The following is a 24,723-nucleotide window of genomic DNA, read 5'->3' as shown; positions in this document are numbered from 1 at the left end:
GTGATGCGGAGGAAAAATTTCAAAACACACATTGTGGTAGGTTTGCTGCAACAAAGTCCAGACAAAGCTAAAGCACCCAAAGAACATTTGCTACCTTGTGTTTTTCTCTCTCTTCAGTTGCACTTATTTGCCCTTTGAGCTTCTGGTTCTCTCTCAGCGCTTCATCACGGGTTTTGACGGTCACAGAAAAATCGTCCTCTCTGCAGACAAGGGCAGACTGTGTCTTTTGCAAAAACAAAGGGGGAAGGAAGGAGAAATGTGCTTCTAAGTGCCAAGAACTGGTTCAAAGAGTACAGAAAAGATTTTCAGGGCATTTGGGCCTCCTTGTCTTTTCAGCCCTGTAGATAAAAGTACAAGACAAATGGCCTGACCAGGCCCGTTAAAAGCACTGATAGGGCTGCCATACAACCAGTAGTTTTTGAAAAGCGGCGCTTCATCCTGGATCTTAGACAAGTCAATCAAAGAATCGCGTGCCCTGGTTTTTACTTTTTGAAATATGGCGACCCTAAACACTGACCAGCCCATTCTCCTACCTGTGTGCCACAGAGTTGTAAGGGGTTTGACGAGCTATTTGCTCAGAGGTTTTCCAGTAAAAAGGTAAAGGTAAAGGACCCTGGACGGTTAAGTCCAGTCAAAGGCGACTATGAGGTTGCGGCGCTCATCTCGCTTTCAGGCCAAGGGAGCCGGCATTTGTCCACAGAGAGCTTTCCGGATCATGTGGCCAGCATGACTAAACCTCTTCTGGCACAATGGGACACCATGACGGAAACCAGAGCGCACGAAAACACCATTTACTTTCCCACTGCAGCGGTACCTATTTATCTACTTGCACTGGCATGCTTTCGAACTGCTAGGTTGGCAGGAGCTGGGACAGACCAATGGGAGCTCACCCCGTCGTGGGGATTCGAACCGCCGACCTTCTGATCGGCAAGCCCAAGAGGTTCAGTGGTTTAGACCACAGTGCCACCCGTGTCCCAATTTTCTAGGACCTCCATTTCCCCAGTTCATGTTAGATCTGAGGCGCACACAATACATTACCATCTTTTAACATACGGCCAGGTTTCTCAATTTGGATCGGACCTGGTTTGGGGAGATGGGGGTGGAACCCATCCATCGAAACACAGTATTTCGTAAGTAACAATAGGATAGGTACACCGCTTCCCAAACCACTGGGGACACACTGAACGCAGAGTAAACGGGAATTGTGTGCACGGCCTCAGTTATTAGGTTCAGCTACGTTTTATGCCTTTTATACATTTTGTACATTTATGCATATTATACATTTAGGGACATGGGTGGCACTGTGGGTTAAACCAAAGAGCCTAGGACTTGCCAATCAGAAGGTCGGCGGTTCAAATCCCTGCGATGGGGTGAGCTCCCGTTGCTCAGTCCCTGCTCCTGCCAACCTAGCAGTTCGAAAGCACATCAAAGTGCAAGTAGATAAATAGGTACCACTCTGGCGGGAAGGTAAAACAGCGTTTCTGTGTGCTTGTCTTGGTTCGCCAGAAGCGGCTTAGTCATGCTGGCCACATGACCCGGAAGCTGTATGCCGGCTCCCTCGGCCAATAAAGCGAGATGAGCGCCGCAACCCCAGAGTCGGTCACGACTGGACCTAATGGTCAGGGGTCCCTTTACCTTTACCTCTCCATCTTCACCATTTTCAGGCTTGGTACTCACCCTCTGAAGATCTGTCCCCTCACTGGTTATATCCCACTCAGTTTCTAAGTCGCTGGTATCTTTTTTAGTGTCCAGCTTTTCTTTCATGGCCTTTATAGCCTTGAAGAGAACCCTCGGAGAGGCAGGGGGACAATCTCCACACTCGGAGGCAGCCTCCCTTCCGGGCAGATCTATCATGAAACGAACTCTGCGCTCAGGGGAGCACGCAGTAGAAGGTCGCCCACGAAGTCCCTTGGTCTCACAGGCCAGGCATGATCTAAAACGCTCATTGGATTTCTGCGGCCAGCAATTCTCAGATGACTTTCTTTTTTGGAGAGGCATTTTTACTATAGCACTAGCTGCCCGAGCAGGGGAAACCAAACAACTGGAGAAGGCAACGCGAGACGAAAACAAATGCCCCTAACGTCTAGCAACTTAATGGTTGGCAAGGGCTCCATTTGCAAATCCTGCCTCTCAGCCCAACGACAAGTCAATTTATAAGAGTTGTTGCGTCACTGAGGGAGTCTAAAGGAAGCCATTTTAAATCTGCGCTTCTTGGTGGCTGCTTGAAGTTTAAATGCTCAACAACCCCTCCTATCCAAAGATAAATCAACATGTGTTCTCTCTGAAGTCACCAAGACATCACCCTGCTCTATTTGTGATGTCACGAGGCCTAACCTCTGAGCTCAAAGTGTGACCCAAGCAGAGTAGAACAGCCCACCAATCCGGTTTCTTCCATTTAAATTAGGGGGAGGAGTTGCACAGACCGGTAAGTAGACCATAGCTGTCAACTTTTCCCTTTTCTTGTGAGGAATCCTATTCGGAATAAGGGAATTCCCCTTAAAAAAAGGGAAGAGTTGACAGCTATGAAGTAGACCTGAATTCCACTCCTGATTCTGTGTTTTTAAAACTACCTCTACACCTAATGTCTTTTTCGTTGTATGCTTGGTTTAGACTCCTTGAGAGCATAGATGCTCCTCTCCTCATCTTGTATCAACACCACTCACCTGATTACTTAGGAATGAACAACAATGGCGTACCTTACAATTTTCCTGGATTGTATTAACCAAGTCCTATGTGGAGCAGACTCACTGAAATTAATGAACCTAAGTTAGTTGTGCTCATTAGCTTCAATAGGTCTATTGTGAGTAGGACTAGCTTTTAAAATCACCCTCTGTAATTCTTACACATGGACAAGGTGCATTTGAGCAATTAATCTCACACTGTGTTTCTTCCTAAAATTTAACGTAAAGGTAAAGGGACCCCTGACCATTAGGTCCAGTTGTGGCCGACTCTGAGGTTGTGACGCTCATCTCGCTTTATTGGCCTACAGAGCCTAGGGCTTGCCGATCAGAAGGTCGGTGGTTCGAATCCCCGCAACGGGGTGAGCTCCCGTTGCTCGGTCCCTGCTCCTGCCAACCTAGCAGTTCAAAAGCACGTCAAAGTGCAAGTAGATAAATAGGTACCGCTCCGGCGGGAAGGTAAACGGCGTTTCCGTGCGCTGCTCTGGTTCACCAGAAGCGGCTTAAGTCATGCTGGCCACATGACCCGGAAGCTGTACGCCGGCTCCCTCGGCCAATAAAGCGAGATGAGTGCCACAACCCGAGAGTCGGCCACGACTGGACCTAATGGTCAAGGGTCCCTTTACCTTTACACACACATACACACACACACACACACACACACACCTAAAGTGGGAAACAGCTTCTGGGCAGGAGGTTGTGTGTGTGTCAGAACAAGCTAACCACCCCCCTCCCTTTGGCACCACAGCCATCCTGGAGGCAGTAGCACCTCGCATTCAAGCGCTCTAGTCCTCATGACAACTCTGGGAATGCCCAAGCCTGAATATAAAGTCCCAGCACAGGTAATCCATTTTGAAAGCAGGGTCAGGCAGGCCTTACAACGCCAGAACGATGATCTGAACAGCCACCGTTTGTTCTTATCCTGTATATTTGTCAGAAAGAATAGAGTCCTTTTCTGTGGACCCTTTGCTGTCCCAAACATGAGGGCATTGCCATTGTTCCAGTACCTGTTTTAGCTTTGCTTCCATCCTCTGCATATTGATCCTAATGGAGGCAAGTTCGGCATTCATCTGAAAAGTGCAACAGTAAAAAGCTGAAACGAGGCTCTTCAAAGACAGCTCGTTTCCACCAGCAATTTCTCCTGAGCTCTCTGCATTCCATGCCTCCATTAACAGCCATGGAATCTGGACACTGGCAGAGAATTTAGTTTTTTTGAAAAACTGAATTACAGTGGTACCTCGGGTTACGTACGCTTCAGGTTACACACTCCGCTAACCCAGAAATACTACCTCGGGTTAAGAACTTTGCTTCAGGATGAGAACAGAAATCGTGCTCCGGTGAAGCGGCGGCAGCTGGAGGCCCCATTAGCTAAAGTGGTGCTTCAGGTTAAGAACAGTTTCAGGTTAAGAACGGACCTCCGGGACGAATTAAGTACTTAACCCGAGGTACCACTGTATTCTAGGGATGCAGGTGGCACTGTGGGCTAAACCACAGAGCCTAGGACTTGCTGATCAGAAGGTCGTCACTTCGAATCCCGGCGACAGGGTGAGCTCCCGTTGTTCAGTCCCAGCTCCTGCCCACCTAGCAGTTCGAAAGCACGTCAAAGTGCAAGTAGATAAATAGGTACCATTCCGGCGGGAAGGTAAATGGCGTTTCCGTGCGCTGCTCTGGTTTGCCAGAAGCGGCTTAGTCATGCTGGCCACATGACCCGGAAGCTGTACGCCGGCTCCCTCGACCAATAAAGCGAGATGAGCGCTGCAACCCCAGAGTCGGCCACAACTGGACCTAATGGTCAGGCGTCCCTTTACTTTTTACCTTTAGCACCGTATTGTTTTCCAATCCTAATGGATCATAGAATCACAGAGTTGGAAGAGACCACAAGGGCCATCGAGTCCAACCCCCTGCCAAGCAGGAAACACCATCAGAGCACTCCTGACATATGGTTGTCAAGCCTCTGCTTAAAGACCTCCAAAGAAGGAGACTCCACCACACTCCTTAGCAGCAAATTCCACTGTCGAACAGCTCTTACTGTCAGGAAGTTCTTCCTAATGTTTAGGTGGAATCTTCTTTCTTGTAGTTTGGATCCATTGCTCCGTGTCCGCTTCTCTGGAGCAGCAGAAAACAACCTTTCTCCCTCCTCTATGTGACATCCTTTTATATATTTGAACATGGCTATCATATCACCCCTTAACCTCCTCTTCTCCAGGCTAAACATGCCCAGCTCCCTTAGCCGTTCCTCATAAGGCATCGTTTCCAGGCCTTTGACCATTTTGGTTGCCCTCCTCTGGACACGTTCCAGTTTGTCAGTGTCCTTCTTGAACTGTGGTGCCCAGAACTGGACACAGTACTCCAGGTGAGGTCTGACCAGAGCAGAATACAGTGGCACTATTACTTCCCTTGATCTAGATGCTATACTCCTATTGATGCAGCCCAGAATTGCATTGGCTTTTTTAGCCAATGCTAGTGCAGAGTAGCTGCAAAATAGAATAACAATACCTGACCAATGCTCAGAAAGCTTGATTAAGACTTCTAGCACTCTGCTTCCAAATGCAAGGAAAGCTAAAATATTGCTGTTTCATTAACGCAGATAATATGCAAATACGCATAATGGGCAGTATTGTACTATCAATGCAAGGATTTCAATGAGCACAGTGGGACTCCCCACCCCTTCTCCCGAGTGCATCCTGCGCCCTTCACAAATCTGCTTTAAATGATTGGGGGAACCCCTAGGACAGATTTCGGGGGCACACGGGGGGGGGAGGAGGAGGGGAGTGGGAAGCTCTGTTGCGCAAGCAGAAATCTTTGCGCTGACTTTCTGAGTACAGAATCTAATTATGTCATGGCACAAAGAGGAATTTCCCCAGCTTGTCCTTCAGCCCAGAAGACTGGCAACCCACACTGTATGTCAATATAACTGGACGGTACCTGGTTACACTTTGTCTCCAAGGCGGTGTTCAGCTTGCGAAGCCGGCTGTTTTCCGAGCGTGTGTCCTGGAGGGACTGCGCCTTTTCTTCCAGCTGCTTCACTCTGGTCTATGATAAACGAAAGACGACACGTGTTCCAGAGCCTTCTAAAATACGAGCCTGCGATCTGGAAACAGGAATGGCGTTTGCCAAACTCGGAGGAAAAAGGGGTCCAGGTGGTATTTAAATAAAACCCACACCGGCCGCTTACAGCTACTTTTCTGCGAGTTTGTGCAGGTACCTTGTTTTCAACTGAGAAAAGCTATTTTATGAATGCTGTCCTAAAGATACTTGCATGACAGCTAAGATCCATTTAAATGAATGAGACATATTTCCAAGTGAATGGGGTCTGACGTGATACTTGGCAGCTCCTTGTGATCCTGAAAATGTATGCTTCCTAGCTGGTCACTTATTTCTGTCTCCATCCTCGTCTTCCTGTCTAAATACAGTGGTACTCGGGTTACATATGCTTCAGGTTACATACGCTTCAGGTTACAGACTCTGCTAACCCAGAAATAGTGCTTCAGGTTAAGAACTTTGCTTCAGGATGAGAACAGAAATTGTGCTCCGGCGGCACGGCAGCAGCAGGAGGCCCCATTAGCTAAAGTGGTGCTTCAGGTTAAGAACACTTTCAGGTTAAGTACGGACCTCCGGAACGAATTAAGTACTTAACCCGAGGTACCACTGTAGTCATAAAGACTCCAAATGCAAGGCATCGTTTAAATCAGGCATAGGCAAACTCTGGCCCTCCAGATGTTTTGGAACTACAACTCCCATCATCCCTAGCTAACAGTGGTCAGGGATGATGGGAATTGTAGTCTCAAAACATCCAGAGGGCCAGAGTTTACCTATGCCTGGTTTAAATTAAGACTCTTCCCCTTCCTTCTGCCTCTGTAAAGCCCTACCTGTTAATTTCTGATGCTGGGAGATGGGCAGCGTGTGGGGGTGAATGTATATTATATATTTATACACACAGAAAACACCCCTAGGGGTTTCATTTTCACCCCCTGCATGCCACACCAGTGAGGCCGAGTTGTTGATTACTGGGGCCAGATGTCAGACAGCAATGTTCAAGGCCATGTTAAGGAGGAATGTGTGTATGTTGTTTGGGAGGAAGCAAGATCTGTTTTTCTCCGGCAAAGTGTTACTCAAGAGGTATCAGAAGGAAAAGTTTGAAGACTTACGAACGACTATTATAGATAGATAGAAGAGGATTTACTCTACACTCGACTATTTTGAGGACAGGCTATAACAATGCATAAAAAGGCATAGCAGAAATTGGTAACTGAACAGGTGATGTGTAGGGAATGTATTTTGAAATTATAGTTGGAAAAATGTTTGTTTTTTTTGGAAGCAGCAAAGGAAGGAGGAAAATAGAGGGGACACCTGGGGTGGGAGGGAAGCCCAACTTTCAAATTTGTATTGGATTTGTATTGATTTGGTGACAATTTGTTAAAAATTATGGAACGTCAATAAAAATAACTGGCAAAAGGGGGAAAAATCTGGTTGCTTTGTTGTTTATAGGCACACTTGGAACTGAAAAAGAAAAAAAGAACATAGCGGAAGCCCAGTGCAGTCTGGCTGGAGCCAAAATCAAATTTCAGGCTCCCTTTGAAAGCTTGAGGGGTGCCTTGGGGCCAAGGTTCCCACTGATCCATCTCCAGATGCTATGTTAAACAAGTATCAAAAACCACATCAGAAGGACCAGTTGCTCCGTTTCTTACCATAGAAGCACCACCTGAGTTGGATTTTGCCGAAAAGTAGTTTACATGGTACTCCTGTAACGCTTTGAAGCAGGGCTGAGGAGCCTCCAGGTGCTGTTTAACACCCCATCAACCCCAGCTGGCATGGCTAATGGGCAGAGATGATGGGAGTTGTAGTCCACCACCATCAAGAGCCACAGACTCCCCCGCCCCCGATTTAAAGGGTCCCTGCGCACACCGCTTTCAAAAGAACAAGCTCAAATGCATTCAGCATGATGGAGCCTTCTTTCCTTCGCCTTTCTTAAAAAATAATAATTTTATCTCGTAACAATACAAAGCTACCTCAGAGGTACGATCTGCCATTTTGCTTGGATAAAGAGCCTTTTTAATGATGCACACATGCACTTTCGAGTTCCCTCTCTGCAAATAATTGCTGTTTGGGTTTTAATTATTTACTTGTTCGTATCCTGTATTTCATTCTGTGAACCGCCCTGAGATCTTATGAAGAAGGGCAACATATAAATTTAAATAACAACAACAACAATAACAACAATAATAATAAATCATACTAAACAGTGCCATTTTTCTAGAAAAAGGGTGCCGGAACTCAACCTGAACGCCTCCCTTGTTCTCTTAGAATGGCAATGGCGCTCCTTAATTCCTTAAGGAATACATCAAAATTTATGTGGAAAAAGTAGAATTTTTGACAGATATTGAGTGAATACAGAAAATGATTAGAGTGAAAGGAGAGTAAAGTCAAGATAGAAGAAGAGATTAAAGAAAAATAAAATAGTGTAACAAGAACGGCTGGAAGTCAAGTTGCTTGGTGGGTGTCCGTGTGGGATAGGTGTGTAGGTAGGTTGATATGTACAGTATAGGTAGGTATTATACAGAGTAATGTAGGTATGTTTTATGTTATGAAAATAAGGTAGTGTGTTGTGTATGCGCATTGTGTAAATGTGTATGTATGTGTTTTATATCTTAATAAAATAAAATAAATGGCAATGGCGCCCACCTGAGAGGTGCCGGAACCGAATTCCGGTGAGTTCTGGCTGAAAAAAAGCCCTGATAAAGTACAAAAGCCTGAGAACTAAAACAAAACAGCCAAGTGGCCCTCAGCAATAAAACCACAGCTGGCCCCAGGATTTTGCTGCTCTTCTGCATAGTCATCACTCAGCTGCCTTTCAAAGAGACAAAAGGATGGCTGCATGATCAGCACTACTACAACTTGGGCTGTGTTAACACCAAAAGACTAAAGCTCTAGTATTCTGATGCATTCTGCTCTTGAGTCCTTTTAAGCTGGGTGGGAGCAGGGCTGAGATAGTTGTTCATCCCCACCCAGGAAACAGCAGCACTGAAAAGAGCAAAGCTCTATCGGCAGGGAAGAACTGAGAGAAGGCAAACAGCCAGTGGCCGGCCTTACTCCACAAGGCTGACATACCTGAAGTTTCCCTTTCTCATAAGCCAGTTTATTTTTGGCGTCCGTCAGCTCTTCCAGAACTTGCTTTACATGCTGTTGGGCATTCTGGGGGAAGACAAAAGCAGAGGTCATTCTCATTCACTCACTGATGTCTGCATTGCTCATTTAGAAGGAATGGGAGAAGAAGCTGTGGTGTGCAACAACAGCAACCATTACCGGGTCATTCTCTTTCCCTTTCAAAAAGGGAATCCTAACAGTAGCATTGTTCAATAATTTGTGAGCAGCCTGGTCAAGAGCCATCTAAAGGGCCACTTCCTGGGCCTGGTAAGAGCCCTCAGATCTCAGGTTCTGATTCTCTTGCTGGACAGAGATGGAGAAACCAAGATCTTCACTGTGGTCCACCATCATGGCGGAACAGTTGAAATAACAGAAGCAAGCCAAATGAAACAGGCCATTTGCCTTAGCTCAGAAGCAGCCAGTGTGGGGTGCGCCTTGCAGATGTTGTAGGACTACAATTCCCATCAACCCCAGCCTGTATTATGGTCAATGGTTAGGGATGATGGGAGCTGTAGTCCAACAACATCTGGGGCCACCAACATCTGGGCTGTCCCACCTTAACTAAAGATATATTGAACATGGATATTAAAGACTGGTTTCCCAAAGAAACAACAAAACTCTTAGCATATTGGTTCTATGTTGCTTACTATTCGTTCTTTTTACAGATTACTTTTCTTTTTTTAAGGGAGAAGCTTGTTCTAATATTATGAAAATATTATGAAATTATTTCTGCTGAGACTGAAAATTACATGTTGGTGTTCCAAGGCAGCTTCCCGCTCCATTAATTTCTTGTTTTCTTCTTCCAACACCTTCATGGTATCTTTGAGAGGACCGATTTCCAACTTGAAAAAAAGAAGGGAAATTGCCATTATTATTTGCTTGCTTTTTTATTTCACCAAGCGAAAAAAATAGTCTTAACTACTCACACTGCCGTGCTTTCAAACTGCTAGCTGGGCAGGAGCTGGGACAGAGCAACGGGATCTCACTCCGTCGCAGGAATTCGAACTGCCGACCTTCCGATCGGCAAGCCCAAGAGACTCAATGGTTTAGACCACAGCGCCACCCGCATCCCAGTTGCTGGTACACCACCAACAAAGGCTGTTGATGTCCCAAGCCAAGTGAGGTCACATATGGCTTTGTATTCATTTTAACTTCAGTTATTCTGACTGAATTTATTTAGAAGAACCATACTGGATCCAGAACGGACCGCTACAATCCAGTTAATTCTGATGCATCCCCAGTACCAACAGAGTGTAAACCGGTCTTGTCGGCAGCCGTGGTATGAATGACCACCATACCTTGTGTTCTGTTAGTTCCGCTTCCAATCTTTTGTTCTCTTCCGTTATTTCATGTATTGTTTTCTGCATCTGCCACCAAGGATTAAAAAACAGCTCCATCATCAACCTCACCAAAGGAGGATCCAAGCTGCTCTATTTTACCTCCCTAGGTATTTGAGAGAGAGAAAATAAACTTACCAAACCCCAGCCTGCTAGCTTCTAACTCTGTACTAGCACAGCTCCTTACATTTCCTTTTATTCCTCATTGCTCCGCTATTGATCTACACACGCGATCCATTTGCCCGCACTTCCTCCCTGGAGGACAGTGGGCTCCCCTTGCACTTTTACAAAATAATCTTGAATTGGTGGAATTAAATATGTTGCCCTCCCCCCATCAAGGGTTGTTTACCAATATGCCTGAAGCCCCAAAAAGGTTAACAAGAAAAACTGTCATGTGCGTATCACACATTGCACAACCAAATACACACAGCAACCTAGCTCTATTGGCTAATAATAATAATAAAAATAAATTTTATTTATATGCCGCCCTCCCCGGCCAGAACTGGGCTCAGGACGGCTAACATCAAAATATACAATACATTAAGACATTAATGCAGAATGCTTCTTTCCAGCCTAATTTCAGGTGGCGGGGGGGGGAGTGGGAGACACGACCCTGCGGGGGTGTCAGGGAAAGCCTCTGCAGACACACCTGTGGGTCCCAGGTGGGCAATCAATAACTCTGATGTATTTTTTTGAAATTAAAAGCAACTTTTTAAAAAAAGGATACTAATGTAGAAATTTCCCTAACCCTTTGAAACAGCTATGATGAAAGGGTACATTTGGCAAAAAGCTAGCTTTTTAGTTAAGAAAGGACAGTAACAAGGAAGGGCATATTACTGGCCAGGAACAGAGACCTTTGTGCAAATGAAACACACGATTCGTGTATCTTTAATGACCTGTCAAATTCATGTCAATCTTCATTTCCCAGGGGTGGGGCGACTCCCAGATACCATTGACAGCTCATAAACTGATGTGCTAAATATACCAGGTCTTTGTGCTGCTTTCAGCGACAGGCTGCACAAAATTGAGTTAAAATAAAATAAATAATAATAATAATAATATTGGGCTTCCCCAGCCACTCTGGGCGGCTTCCAAAAAAATATTAAAATACTGTAATACATCAAACATTAAAAGCTTCCCTAAATAGGGCTGCCTTCAGATGTCTTCTAAAAGTCTGGTAGTTGTTGTTCTCTTTGACATCTGGTGGGAGGGCGTTCTACAGGGAGGGCGCCACTACCGAGAAGGCCCTCTGCCCGGTTCCCTGTAACTTGGCTTCTCACAGCGAGGGAACCGCCAGAAGGCCCTCGGCGCTGGACCTCAGTGTCCAGGTAGAACGATGGGGGTGGAGACGCTCCTTCAGGTATACTGGGCCGAGGCCGTTTAGGGCTTTAAAGGTCAGCACCAACACTTTGAATTGTGCTCGGAAACGTACTGGGAGCCAATGTAGGTCTTTCAAGACCGGTGTTATGTGGTCTCGGCGTTATATGGTCTCGGAGTTAGTACAGAAATGTTCCCCTCTCCGTTATAAACCATAGCATTCTGTGGTACTAAGTGGTACATCTTGGTCCTTGTAGGCTGCTATTGGGGGAACGCCACACATTTCTCTAAAGAGTGTTTAATGCCCAAACAGACGTTTAATATAATGACTTGTCTCAAACCAAGAGTAGGCCCACTGAGATTAAACAGACCTAAGTCGGCCATGCCCATTAAATTCAGCGGGTTTACTCTGGGTAGGCCTAAGATGCAACCCAGTACAGTGGTGCCCCGCAAGACGAACGCCTCGCAAGACGAAAAACCCGCTAGACGAAAGGGTTTTCCGTTTTGGAGGCGCTTCGCAAAACGAATTTCCATATGGGCTTCCTTCGCAAGACGAAAGCCCATAGGGAAATCTCCAGGACAGCGGGGAAGCGCAGCGCGTCTTCCCCACTGTCCTCCGACCTCCTCCGAAGGCTGGCGGTGGGGCGGAGAGACCTCCTCCCGCCGCCAGCCTTCGGAAGGCTGCTCCGAAGGCTGGCGGCGGGAAGAGGTCTCTCCGCCCCGCCGGCAGCCTTCGGAAGGCTGCTCCGAAGGCTGGCGGCGGGAGGAGGTCTCTCCGCCCCGCCGGCAGCCTTCGGAAGGCTGCTCCTAAGACTGGCGGTGGGGCGGAGAGACCTCCTCCCGCCGCCAGCCTTCGGAAGGCTCCTCCGAAGGCTGGCGGTGGGGCGGAGAGACCTTCTCCCCGCGCCAGCCTTCGGATGGCTGTCCTGAAGACTTGCGGTGGGAGGAGGGTTTTTCTTCCCACCGCCAACGTTCAGAATGCTGTTCTGAATGTTGGCAGTGGGGAGGAAAAACCCTCCTCCCACCGCAAGCCCCGGGAACAGAGGAGAAGCACTGTGCGCCTTCCCCTCTGTTCCCGTACCTGTCCTGAAGGCTTGCGGTGGGGAGAAAAGCCCTTCTCCGCACCGCCAGCCTGGCAAGCGGTCTCCATAGGAACGCATTAATTGATTTTCAATGCATTCCTATGGGAAACCGTGCTTCGCAAGATGAAAAACTCGCAAGAAGAAAAAACTTGCGGAACAAATTAATTTCGTCTTGCGAGGCACCACTGTATTTTTAAAATAACATGGCAAATGTTCATGGTACCTGTTCCTCTAGCCTCTCCTTCTCCTTCAGCAGAGAGTCCCTCTCCTGCAGAGCTGCCTCCAGTTCGCTTCGGATCCTAGCAACTGTGGACTCCAGGAGCTCCTTTTGAGTGGTTGTGGTCTCCTGGAGTTCGGATGCCTCATGCCCGCATGCAGCGTGTGCGACACGCAAGGCTTCTCTGTGGAGCAAAGCAGCAAACACCAATGCATTACACACCATTGAAGGTGACCCGGAAACTACAACGAATCCAGAATGCGGCAGCTAGACTGGCGATGGGAGCAGCCACCGAGACCACATAACACCGATCTTGAAAGACCTACATTGGCTCCCAGTACGTTTCCGAGCACAATTCAAAGTGCTGGTGCTGACCTTTAAAGTCCTAAATGGCCTTGGCCCAGTATACCTGAAGGAGCATCTCCATCCCCATCGTTCAACCCGGACACTGAGGCCCAGCGCCGAGGGCCTTCTGGCAGTTCCCTCCCTGCGAGAAGTGAGGTTACAGGGAACCAGGCAGAGGGTCTTCTTGGTAGTGGCACCCGCCCCTTCAGATATCAAGGAGAGAAATAACTATCTGACTTTTAGAAGACATCAGAAGGCAGCCCTGTACTGGGAAGTTTTTAATGTTTGGCATTTTATTGTGCTTTTAATATTCTGTTGGGAGCCACCCAGAGTGGCTGGGGAAACCCAGCCAGATGGGCGGGGTATAAATAATAAATTACTATTACTATTATTATTATTATTACTTCTGCAACCTTCAAAAGAAGCCAAAAGCCTCACATTTCAGACAGCAGATGTATGCCACAGAATGAGACGCCTTGCATTTAAGACTGAAGTAGAGCTTGTATTAAGATTTTACATACGTGTGTGTGTGTGTGTGTGTGTGTACACACACACACACACACACATATATATATATATGGAATATGACATAAAAGGAAGCCAGGCCACGCATAGGAAAGCAATACTTTGGCTCTCACATCTCTCTCTGGAGCTGGGCTTTTTCATTCTGCACAATCTGCAGTTCCGCCGTAATACTGGCCCGGGCAGCATCCAGAATCAAGTCTTGCTCTTGCAGCTTCTGATTGATTTTATCCTGCTCCACCTATAAAAGAAAGAAGGAATTATGAAGGCGTTTATAATGATAAAATGAAGACCCAACGTTTTCAGCGTGAAAATCTTGGCTGGGAAGAGCTGGAAGTGCCGCTCACTGCCTTGCAGGCCTCTTTCCACCTGGCCTGAGAGGGCAGGGCCCAGACTGACTCCAGCTACAAAAGCGGAGGCTGGTGAAGAGGCCAGACCACCTTGGCTGCTTCTTAGTGCAGACTCAGGCTATTGAGCTTCCACAGTGTTGCCTCCAGATGTTTTGAGACTACAGTTCCCAGCATCCCTGACCACTGGTCCTGCTAGCTAGGGATCATGGGAGTTGTAGTCCGACAAATTCTGGTGACCTAAATTTGAGGAAACACTGTGTTACACGAAGCCCACTTGACATAATACAAAATATTAGTTGGTACAAAAGTCCGTCAGGAAGGGGTTTGCCTCCCACAATTCTTTGCTCCTACCTTTGTCACATGCTCAGAGATAGAACCCAACCCAGATAACCCCTCACCAACCTATGGAAATTGTGTATGGCATACACATCCCAGATTAATAGGACGGTTTCTGAAACGCGTGTGAAAATCGCTCCACACCTTTAGGGCGGCCTGGTGATCCGAGATGAGTTGAGCGTTCTCGACGGTAACACTTCGAAGGGTGTCGTTCATTTCTGCACACTGTTGGGTCAACTGCTCATTCAGCGCCTTGAGGAAGGACACAAGAGTCACAAGAAGTGTCTATCAATTCATTATTCCCAGCTTTCTTCCTTAAGAATATATGGTAAAATATTGCTCAAATAAAGACATGCTAATATGCCTAGATTAAAATGTAAAGTATCTGAGGGAAGGTAAATTAGCAAGGAAAGATAATAAGAATATATAGAAGATTTGAGGAGATTGTAAATGCAAAGATAAGTGTAATCTCAGAATGTAGAGGAAATTTGGTCTGTGACCGTAACAAAGTTCATTCATTCATGTAGAGGAAATCAAGTGGGGGCGGAGGGAAGCGGGGGGAGGGACAAAAGAATATTAGGTTTGATTGATGGATATACAGTGGTACCTCGGGTTACATACGCTTCAGGTTACAGACTCTGCTAACCCAGAAATAGTACCTCAGGTTAAGAACTTTGCTTCAGGACAGTGGCGTAGCGTGGGTTGTCAGCACCCGGGGCAAGGCAAGTAATTTGCGCCCCCTAATCCGTGGATTTTGTGCCCCCTAACCCGTGGAGCGCGCCCCCCCAGATGTTGTGCCCGGTGTGGCTGCCCCCCCTGCACCCCCCACGCTACGCCACTGTAGCACAGAACACCATCCCTAATCCTGCAACTGCAAAAAGTTCTGCAACACAGCACAACAGACCGTGCAAAAGGATCGTTGTTGATGCTTTTATTAAAAAAAATGTAAACAACAGCCATCTTTATTTACACTATGAGCTAACTGTCTGAGATGGGTAAAACCAATCCCAAAGGGCCCTTACAAACAGTAGATTATGCTACATTTTCCTTGTTTAAATCCACAATGTTTTTTTTTTTTAAATGCACTCTACCTCCCCACCCTTATACCCTTTCCACCCAATACGGTAGACGTACACCTGATGCCTTTGTCACACATTACATGCACCCAACCCCTTCCCTGCAGACAGCTAGATTTCCCTCGCAATAAACGTGGGTGGGTAGGTAGGGGGTGGGGGGGGACAGTTATGCAGCGGGGGTGGTATGCGGCGGTTCTCCCGTCCAGTTTGGCAGGGCAGTCAGATGTGCAAGCCTGCCTTGCAATGGAGTCGGTGCCCCGTCCCTCCAGCCTCGTGCTGGGAAGGCACTCTGCGTATGCCCCGATGCCCCCTTCCCCTTTCTTAACCGCCCATTCTCTTCCTACCCAGAGCTGGAATTCGGGGTTGCAAGCAAGTGGGGGCGCAAGCGAGGCCCGCCTCCCGCGCAACTTCCAAGAGGTCGCCCTACGAAGCCCCTCCGGAACGCAGCCCGGAGACTAGAGCAACGAACGCCGACCCCGCTGGCCCAGGCAGGCCGCTTTTCCCGCCTTCGACGGCGCTTTTCCCGCCCAGCGACGCCGACGCACCTTGAGGCTCCCCCGGGCGGTCGCGTGGCCCTTGCCCGGCCCGGCGTGCTCCGCCGGTGGCAGCGGGCTGCCGCTGCCTCCCGCTCCTCCGCCGCCCGCCTCCGCCTCGTCGGCGTCGTCGCCCTCCTCCACGTTGACCACCACGTCTTCCGAGGGTGGCCGCTGAGCCCTCCCGCCGGGGCGGCCCCCACGAGTTGTCGAGCTTGGGCAACGGCTGCGCGGCCGACGGCGAGGCGCTAAGGCGCCGGCTCCCCAGGCTGGAGCGCTTGGCCAGGCGCCGCGCTTGCATGGCTAGCCGCGCCCAGCTCGCGGGAAACAGAAGCAGTGGTGGAGACGACGACCCCCCACCCCAACCAAGCCTCGATTGCTTGTCCCTTCCCTCTGGACTTGCGCCCCCCCCAGATGTTGCGCCCGGTGCGGCCGGCACCCCTGGCACCCCCCACGCTACGCCACTGCTTCAGGATGAGAACAGAAATCGTGCTCCGGCAGCGCGGCAGCAGCAGGAGGCCCCATTAAGTAAAGTGGTGCTTCAGGTTAAGAACACTTTCAGGTTAAGAACAGACCTCTGGAACGAATTAAGTACGTAACTAGAGGTACCACTGTATATGGGGATGGGGAGGATGTGGTGATGGCTTTGGTTTATTTACATTGTGATGTAATATGGAAAAAACCAGTAAAATATTGTATTGGAAATAAGAATAATAATAATGATGATGATGATGATGATGATGATGAAGGGGGATTCTATGTGCCTTAGGTAGCTAGGTCCTACAGCCAATATCAGGCAGGATTCAACTTGTTCTGGTTCTGTCCCCATCCTCCTCGCTGCCAAGTTCAACGCGGGCAAAAGTGAGACTAAACAGGAGGTTGTAGGGGTAGCACCGCATTTGCCCTCAAGGAAAGACCGCGACCAGACATTCCTGGGTGACTGTTCAACAGCCTCTAGTTCTTCAGCACCCATATTCCACACACATACAAAATGGCACATGCAAAATTTATCCAGACCTTGGCAAAGCAATCTCTCTTTTCTGCTAGACACGATTTTGAACCGAGTCCTTTAAAAAATAAAAATAAAAAATCCCATTACTTGCACTTTTTCTGCCACCTCTCGCAGAGAGGCTATTTCTGATCGCAGCTGCGTGTTCTCCTCATGTTCCCTGCTCAGAGACAGCCGTGCAGCCTAAAGGAAAAGAAGAGGAAACAAAGGATTCCCTGAGGGAAGATGCTTCAAACAGGCAAAGAATTGCAGGTAGTTAAACATCCCGTTTTTCCATCTCATTTTTCATGTAATGGGGCAGTCCAGTTAAATTAGTACAGCTCTTGAATAATTAGCCTCATGCCCTTGCTGTATCAGCTGCACTTACCTGAACTGTAGGTATATATGGGGCCAAGACATTAAAATGGGGGGGGGGGAAGAATCCTGACAAATTCCACAATTCCTGTTTTTAAACTTACTTTCCCTTCTTCGCTGAGCCTGGAGATGGTATTCTCTCGGGAGTCTAGAACAGAACCCACAGAAAGAAAGCGTCATCGGGTTTTGAAGCTATTAATCAAAATGCTAACCATCACCACTTAGATGTTGTTGGGGGTTTTTTCCAAATAAAAACACCAAATATAGAACTCTGCTACAGAAACTGCTGCACCAGGCTCTTTTTTTCCTAGAATACTGTTTCGGACTGACAAGCAAGGACAAATATTAGAGAGATGACTTTCCTTATGGTAAACCTAAGAAAGGATTAGTTCAGGGATCGGCAAACTAAGGCCCAGGGGCTGGATCAGGCTCAATTGCCTTCAGGATCCAGCCTGCGGACCGTCCGTGGATCGGCGTGGGGCTTCTGTTTGTGCACCATTTTTCCCCTGCACCATTCCATTCCCCCTCTCCCTCACACACACCGCGGCGGTGCCTCCTCCCTCCCTACTCCTGGCTTCTCCCTGTCCTGCCTAGAGGAGGAAGGGGGCTGGGCTGAGCTGGCTGAGCGCCATTTTTTGCAGCCCCTCTCCGGAGCCAGCCCTTTCGCGCCGCTCATCTTCCCTCTGCCACCGCCACCCTGGTGCTCCTGTGGGCCAGAGAGCGGAGCGGAGGAGCTTGCTTTGCCTACCCACGAGAAGCAGCGGCGGCAGCAGCCCCAGGGAAGGTAAGCGCAGCAGCTGGGGGTGGGGAGGAGGACTACTTGCCCCCTCACCTCTGCTTCCAGTAGACCAGCCTGCAGCTAAATTTTTTTGCCAACCCCTGGACTAGCTGCTGAAACCTTATGCAGGCTTATGTGCAAATACTTTCCATTGAACTCGGAGGGAATTCCTTCTGAGTAAGAGCTACAGGGCTGGGCTGTGGACTGTCAATGCTTTCACACAAGCCAAAGCAGTACAGTGGTACCTTGGGTTACATACGCTTCAGGTTACAGACTCCACTAACCCAGAAATAGTACCTCAGGTTAAGAACTTTGCTTCAGGATGGGAACAGAAATCATGCTCTGGCGGCGCAGCAGCAGCAGGAGGCCCCATTAGCTAAAGTGGTGCTTCAGGTTAAGAACAGTTTCAGGTTAAGAACAGACCTCCGGAACGAATTAGGTACTTAACCCGAGGTACCACTGTAGTTTGTGTCTTTCATTTTTTAAACAAAGAGGTCTTTAAACTCATAAAATGAACCCGGTGAGACTAATTCTGTTGCGTTCTCCGATAGTACTGCGGTTTATCATGTAAAAGATTACCTGGCCCAGTTAAGTGTTGATGAAAATCCGTAACAGCTACTGCAGATGAAACCCATCATCTGTAATTTTTTGTTGTTGAAATGTCCCAATAGCTATGCAGCCAGCAAAGAAACAATTCCCTCAAAGCTCAATCAACTCTCTTTTCAGCATCTCCAACAGTTACTACAACATCCTTAGGAGTCGGCTGCATAGCCACTTTCTACATTTTGTGTCATCTCTAAATGTATTTATTCTCATTCAGTTTGTCAATGCCTACGTAAAGGTAAAAGGACCCCTGACATTTAAGGTCCAGTCGTGACTGACTCTGGGGTTGTGGCGCTCATCTCGCTTTATTGGCCAAGGGAGTCGGCGTACAGCTTCCGGGTCATGTGGCCAGCATGACTAAGCCGCTTCTGGCGAACCAGAGCAGCGCACAGAAACGCCGTTTACCTTCCCGCTGGAGTGGTACCTATTTATCTACTTGCACTTTGAGGTGCTTTTGAACTGCTAGGTTGGCAGGAGCAGGGACCGAGCAATGGGAGCTCACCCCGTCGCAGGGATTCGAACCACCGACCTTCTGATTGGCAAGTCCTAGGCTCTGTGGTTTAACCCACAACGCCACCCGCGTCCCACTATTATTGCAGTTACTTCACTCCAATGTTAATGTTTGTTTTAGTTGGTGCTGACCTTTAAAGCCCTCAACAGCCTCGGCCCATTATACCTGAAGGAGCGTTTCCACCCCCATCGTTCAGCCCAGACCCTGAGGTCCAGCTCTGAGGGCCTTCTGGTGGTTCCCTCACTGCAAGACGTAAGGTGACAGGGAACCAGGCAGAGGGCCTTCCTGGTAGTGGCACCCGCTCCGTGGAACGCCCTCCCAGCAGATGTCAAGGAAATAAACTACTGTATCTGATGTTTAGAAGACATCTGAAGGCAGCCCTGTTTAGGGAAGTTTTTAATGACTGTTGTTTTAATGTATTTTTAATCTTTTGTTGGTAGCCACCCAGAGTGGCTGGGGAAACCCAGCCAGATGGGCGGGGTATAAATAATAAAATTATTATTATTACTGACATTTATAGGCCACCCTATGTTAAGGCTCCAGACCTGCTAAGACATACTTTCCTATTTCGTCAAGCAGGATGGAAAGACATCCAAAAGGCCCCTTCTTAAGCCTTGAGCTGGTCTCACAGTCCTTTCACGTGGGAACAGGCCATTGCAGATTTAATAATTTAATACCACAGGCAGAGCTTACACACTGCAATGGTTTTCAGCGAGTCACTTCACACATTAAACTGCCGATTGTTACAGGTGGAGTGCATGAAGAAGAAGAAGAGTTTGGATTTGGTATCCCGCTTTATCACTACCCGAAGGAGTCTCAAAGCAGCTAACATTCTCCTTTCCCTTCCTCCCCCACAACAAGCACTCTGTGAAGTGAGTGAGGCTGGGAGACTTCAGAGAAGTGTGACTAGCCCAAGGTCACCCAGCAGCTGCATGTGGAGGAGCGGGGAATCGAACCCAGTTCACCAGATTACGAGTCTATCGCTCTTAACCACTGCACCACACTGGCTCTCATGGAGTGTGTACTAGTCTTAAGGCATGAAGAAGATCCAAAACGACTTGCATACCTAGATCCGATTTAAGCTGTATGCACTCCTGTTCCAGCTGAAGAGCTCTCTCTTCCTCCCTTTGCAGCCTCTCCCGAGATATCTCAATATCTTGGCGGAGGCTGTTACAGTCCCCCTGCAGAATGTGAACCTGTAATGGCATCCAAAAAACACATTCAGTAATTTCTTTTTAAAAATAAAAAATAACCACCAGCAAAGCCTTTCATTGAGCTAGACAGCTGAAGAATGAACAAGCTATAGCTGTACTGTTTGCAACCAAAAAAGTTTTGTTTTTTAAATTTCATTTATTTGGTTTTTCAGATTAAGAGTTTTACAATCCCATATCCAACATACAAGATAAAAACAAGATTCCAAAGAATCTCCTGGACTTCCCTCCTCCCTTTTGTGGGTCCTATTGCTAGCCATTCCCTCCTGCATCTTTTACGATAATCCAAATCTTTTACATCTCCATTTTGTCCAAAATTCACTATTAAAGTAAAAGTGTTATTCCAATCCTGCTAACAATTTTAACTGTTTACAATGGTCTTTAAGATAAGTTATAGATTTCCCCCACTCTTTATTTAAAATTTTAGTCTTCCTGATTTCTGATTCTTCTGGCTCTTTTTGCCATTTCGGCAACCAAAAAGTTTTTTTTAATACAATGGTACCTCGAGTTAAATACTTAATTCGTTCCGGAGATCTGTTCTTAACCTGAAACCGTTCTTAACCTGAAGCACCACTTTAGCTAATGGGGCCTCCTGCTGCTGCCGTGCCACCCGAGCACGATTTCTGTTCTCATCCTGAAGCAAAGTTCTTAACCTGAGGTATTATTTCTGGGTTAGCGGAGTCTGTAACCTGAAGCGTATGTAACCTGAAGCATATGTAACCTGAGGTACCACTGTATTGCTTTTAATGCTGTAACCTGCCCTGGGACCTTATGGTGAAGGGCAGGTAATAAATAACCGCACACCCTTAATCTCCCCTCCCCCCCCCCACACCCTTAAGGCTCAGGGAGAGATCACTGGAAATCTTGGATTGTGATTCAGTGGCGGAGGCCATCTTTTGCATGCAAAAGATCTCAGATTCAACCCTAAGCAACTTCAAAAAGGGCTGGAAAAGAACCTTGCATGAATCTGCAAAGAGTGCCTACCAATATAGACTACTGATACTACTACTACTAATAATAATAATTTATTACTTATACCCCACCCATCTTGGTTACAGGGAAGCAGGCAGAGGGCCTTCTCGGTAGTGGCACCCACCCTATGGAATGCCCTCCCACCAGATGTCAAAGAGAAGAACAACTACCAGACTTTTAGAAGACATCTGAAGGCAGACCTGTTTAGGGAAGCTTTTAATGTTTAACGGACTACTGTATTTTAATATTTTGTTGGAAGCTGCCCAGAATGGCTGGGGAAACCCAGCCAGATGGGCGGGGTATAAATAATAAATTATTAATTATTATTATTATTATTTCATTTACCGTTATGCAAGAATGTGTATATATTCTTGCCTGCACAGCAGGGGATGGTCATGCAGTACGTCTGGAGAAAAGTTGTAGACCTTCCTTTTTAAAATGTGTATTATTATTATTATTATTATTATTATAATACTAAAGAATTGCTATATTATTATTATTACAGTGGTACCTCGGGTTACATACGCTTCAGGTTACATATGCTTCAGGTTACAGACTCCGCTAACCCAGAAATAGTACCTCGGGTTAAGAACTTTGCTTCAGGATGAGAACAGAAATTGTGCTCCGGCGGTGCGGCAGCAGCAGGAGCCCCATTAGCTAAAGTGGTGCTTCAGGTTAAGACCAGTTTCAGGTTAAGAATGGACCTCTGGAACGAATTAAGTACGTAACTAGAGGTACCACTGTATTAATTTTTTACACCTCCCCATACCTGCAGGTCACAGGGCGATTCACTACATAGAATCACAATACAGTGGTGCCTCGCAAGACGAAATTAATTCGTTCTGCGAGTTTTTTCGTCTTGTGAATTTTTCGTCTTGCGAAGCACGGTCAAGTTGCAACTGCTCCTCTTCAAGCGGTTTTAAGAAAAAGGAAACAAACTTGCAAGACGTTTTCGTCTTGCGAAGCAAGCCCATAGGGAAATTCGTCTTGCGAAGCAACTCAAAAAACGAAAAACTCTTTCGTCTTGCGAGTTTTTCGTCTTCCGAGGCATTCGTCTTGTGAGGTACCACTGTATTAAAAACGCAAAATAAGTAATAAAAAACAAGAAGAATCCAATACCCCCCAGCACATTTTAAAAGGGCATTTGATGTCAATCAGCCAAAGGTCTGGTTAACGAGGAACCTTTTTTTGCCTGGCACCTAAATGAAGGCCCCGGCCAAGCCTCCCTGACATAGGAGGAGGAGGAGGAGCATTTTGATATTTAAATGTGCTGCGGAAGGGGAGATTGTTGGTTTGCTTCTGTTCTTACTATATATTATGTATTTATTATATTGTAATTATATGTTGTGAACCACCCTGAGATCTACAGGTATAGGGCGGTATGCAAACTTAATCGATTAATTAATAATATGAATAGTATGCTGCTGAAACAATAGTACAGTGGTACCTTGGGTTACATACACTTCAGGTTACATACGCTTCAGGTTACAGACTCCGCTAACCCAGAAATAATGCTTCAGGTTAAGAACTTTGCTTCAGGATAAGAACAGAAATTGCGCTCCGGTGGCACGGCAGCAGCAGCAGGCCCCATTAGCTAAAGTGGTGCTTCAGGTTAAGAACAGTTTCAGGTTAAGAACGGACCTCCGGAACAAATTAAGTACTTAACCCGAGGTACCACTGTAGTCTGTCAATAGCCTGCAAAACTGTATTGTTCTGGTGGAATCCAAAAACGAGAACGGACACTTCACCCACCTGCTTCCTTTCGTTTTCCACCGTCGCTTCCATTTCATGCATCCGATAAAGAAGGACTGCTTGGGATTCTTCCAGGGACTGCCGCATGCTGGACTCCTTGGACAGCTTCTCCGTCAGCTGCAAGCGACAAAGAAGGCGTTTGGAAAACCAGTTCCGTTTCAAACTAGCGCTACAAGAGTGGGAGACTCTAAGCTTCTCTTTCTAGGATAAACAACTTGCTTGGTGCTGGGAGGGACCCTGGAAACGCGAGCCTGAGGGCCACGCTGTGTGCAATCGTCTCTACAGCGGTACCTCGGAAGTCAAACAGAATCCGTTCCGGAAGTCCGTTCGACTTCCAAAAACGTTCGGAAACCAAGGCACAGCTTCCCATTGCCTGCAGGAGCTTCCTGCAGCCAATCAGAAGCTGCGGAAGTCGCGCAGGAGGTTCAGGGTCCAAAGAACGTTTGTAAACCGGAACACTCCGGGTTTGCAGCGTTCAGGAGCCAAAACATTCAAGTCGCAAGGCGTTCGGGTTCCAAGGTACGGCTCTATTTGCCTAACACAACGTGGACGACGGCAGAACACTCTTAGCAAATACAGTGGTACCTCAGGTTACATACTCTTCAGGTTAGACTCCACTAACCCAGAAATAGTACCTCGGGTTAAGAACTTGGCTTCAGATCCAAATTGGAAACGGAGTTGTTAGACACTAAAGTTAAGAATATGTCTAAAAAACACAACACCAGTGCAGTTAGGGAAAATGTACGAAACTAGTTCAAATATATGTTGGAAGTGTAAGGAAAAGGAGGGAACATTTTATCATATGTGGTGGGATTGTAAGGTAATTAAAAAATTTTGGGAAATGATATACAATGAATTGAAGAAAATGTTCCATTTAACATTTGTTAAAAAACCAGAGGCATTTTTGTTGGGGATCATAGGGAAAGACCTGCCAAAAAAGTTGAAAAACATTTTCATGTATGCGACAACGGCCGCGAGAGTTCTGGTAGCACAAGGATGGAAGACTGAAGAAACCCCAACTAAAGAATCATGGCAAGAAAAATTGATGGACTATGCAGAACTGGCAAAACTGACATACAAGCTATGGGACAAGGATAACTGTGACTTTAAGGATGAGTGGGAACCTTTCACAAAGTATCTGAAGATGCAACAAAGCGAACTGGACTCCTTGGCAGGTTTTGAATAAACAGTCACAATTTTTTTACTGATAATAATCAGCTAAACAGCTTGAGGATCTATACAACTTTGTAACATGCAGAAAATAGCATTATTGGAGAAACCAAAGACTGGAACTGAGGGAAGTCGGGGGTGGGGTGGGGGAGGAAAAATGGGGGGGAATAAGGATACGTTTTTGGATAATATGTTTTGTTATAACTTTGAATAAATTTTTATTTTTTTTTAAGAATGTGTCTAAAAAGTATAACCTGTTGTTGGAGGCCCCATTAGCTACAGTGGTGCTTCAGGTTAAGAACAGTTTCAGGCTAAGAACATACCTCCAGAACGCAACCAGAGGTACCACTGCATTCTACACCTGTCCATAGCTTGAAACAGTTTCATCTCAAATATTCAAAACACGCGCTGGCCTTCGAAACGGAT

The 24,723-nt window shown here is 47.0% G+C and overlaps 1 protein-coding gene across 4 annotated transcripts in view; it reads right to left on the bottom strand.

Annotated features, from left to right (window-relative positions):
* CCDC150 (coiled-coil domain containing 150) overlaps nucleotides 1-24,723 on the bottom strand; it is a 48,236-nt gene that overhangs the window by 14,221 nt on the left and 9,292 nt on the right. For all 4 annotated transcript variants that reach the window (XM_083627419.1, XM_083627418.1, XM_083627416.1 and 1 more), the window contains 13 exons: nucleotides 23,128-23,244; nucleotides 20,259-20,388; nucleotides 17,405-17,448; nucleotides 17,037-17,129; nucleotides 14,473-14,580; nucleotides 13,759-13,883; nucleotides 12,782-12,959; nucleotides 10,121-10,189; nucleotides 9,572-9,664; nucleotides 8,787-8,870; nucleotides 5,604-5,711; nucleotides 3,686-3,748; nucleotides 95-223 (listed from right to left, as the gene is read on the bottom strand). In XM_083627419.1, the coding sequence (XP_083483545.1) occupies nucleotides 95-223; nucleotides 3,686-3,748; nucleotides 5,604-5,711; nucleotides 8,787-8,870; nucleotides 9,572-9,664; nucleotides 10,121-10,189; nucleotides 12,782-12,959; nucleotides 13,759-13,883; nucleotides 14,473-14,580; nucleotides 17,037-17,129; nucleotides 17,405-17,448; nucleotides 20,259-20,388; nucleotides 23,128-23,244 (1,341 nt within the window). The remainder of the gene's footprint in view (nucleotides 1-94; nucleotides 224-3,685; nucleotides 3,749-5,603; nucleotides 5,712-8,786; nucleotides 8,871-9,571; nucleotides 9,665-10,120; nucleotides 10,190-12,781; nucleotides 12,960-13,758; nucleotides 13,884-14,472; nucleotides 14,581-17,036; nucleotides 17,130-17,404; nucleotides 17,449-20,258; nucleotides 20,389-23,127; nucleotides 23,245-24,723) is intronic.

Source organism: Podarcis filfolensis, assembly GCF_964270895.1.
Source record: "Podarcis filfolensis genome assembly, chromosome: 1".
NCBI lineage: Eukaryota > Metazoa > Chordata > Lepidosauria > Squamata > Lacertidae > Podarcis > Podarcis filfolensis.
The sequence above is the reverse complement of the archived record's forward strand: the minus strand, read 5'-3'. Positions and strand labels throughout refer to the sequence as shown.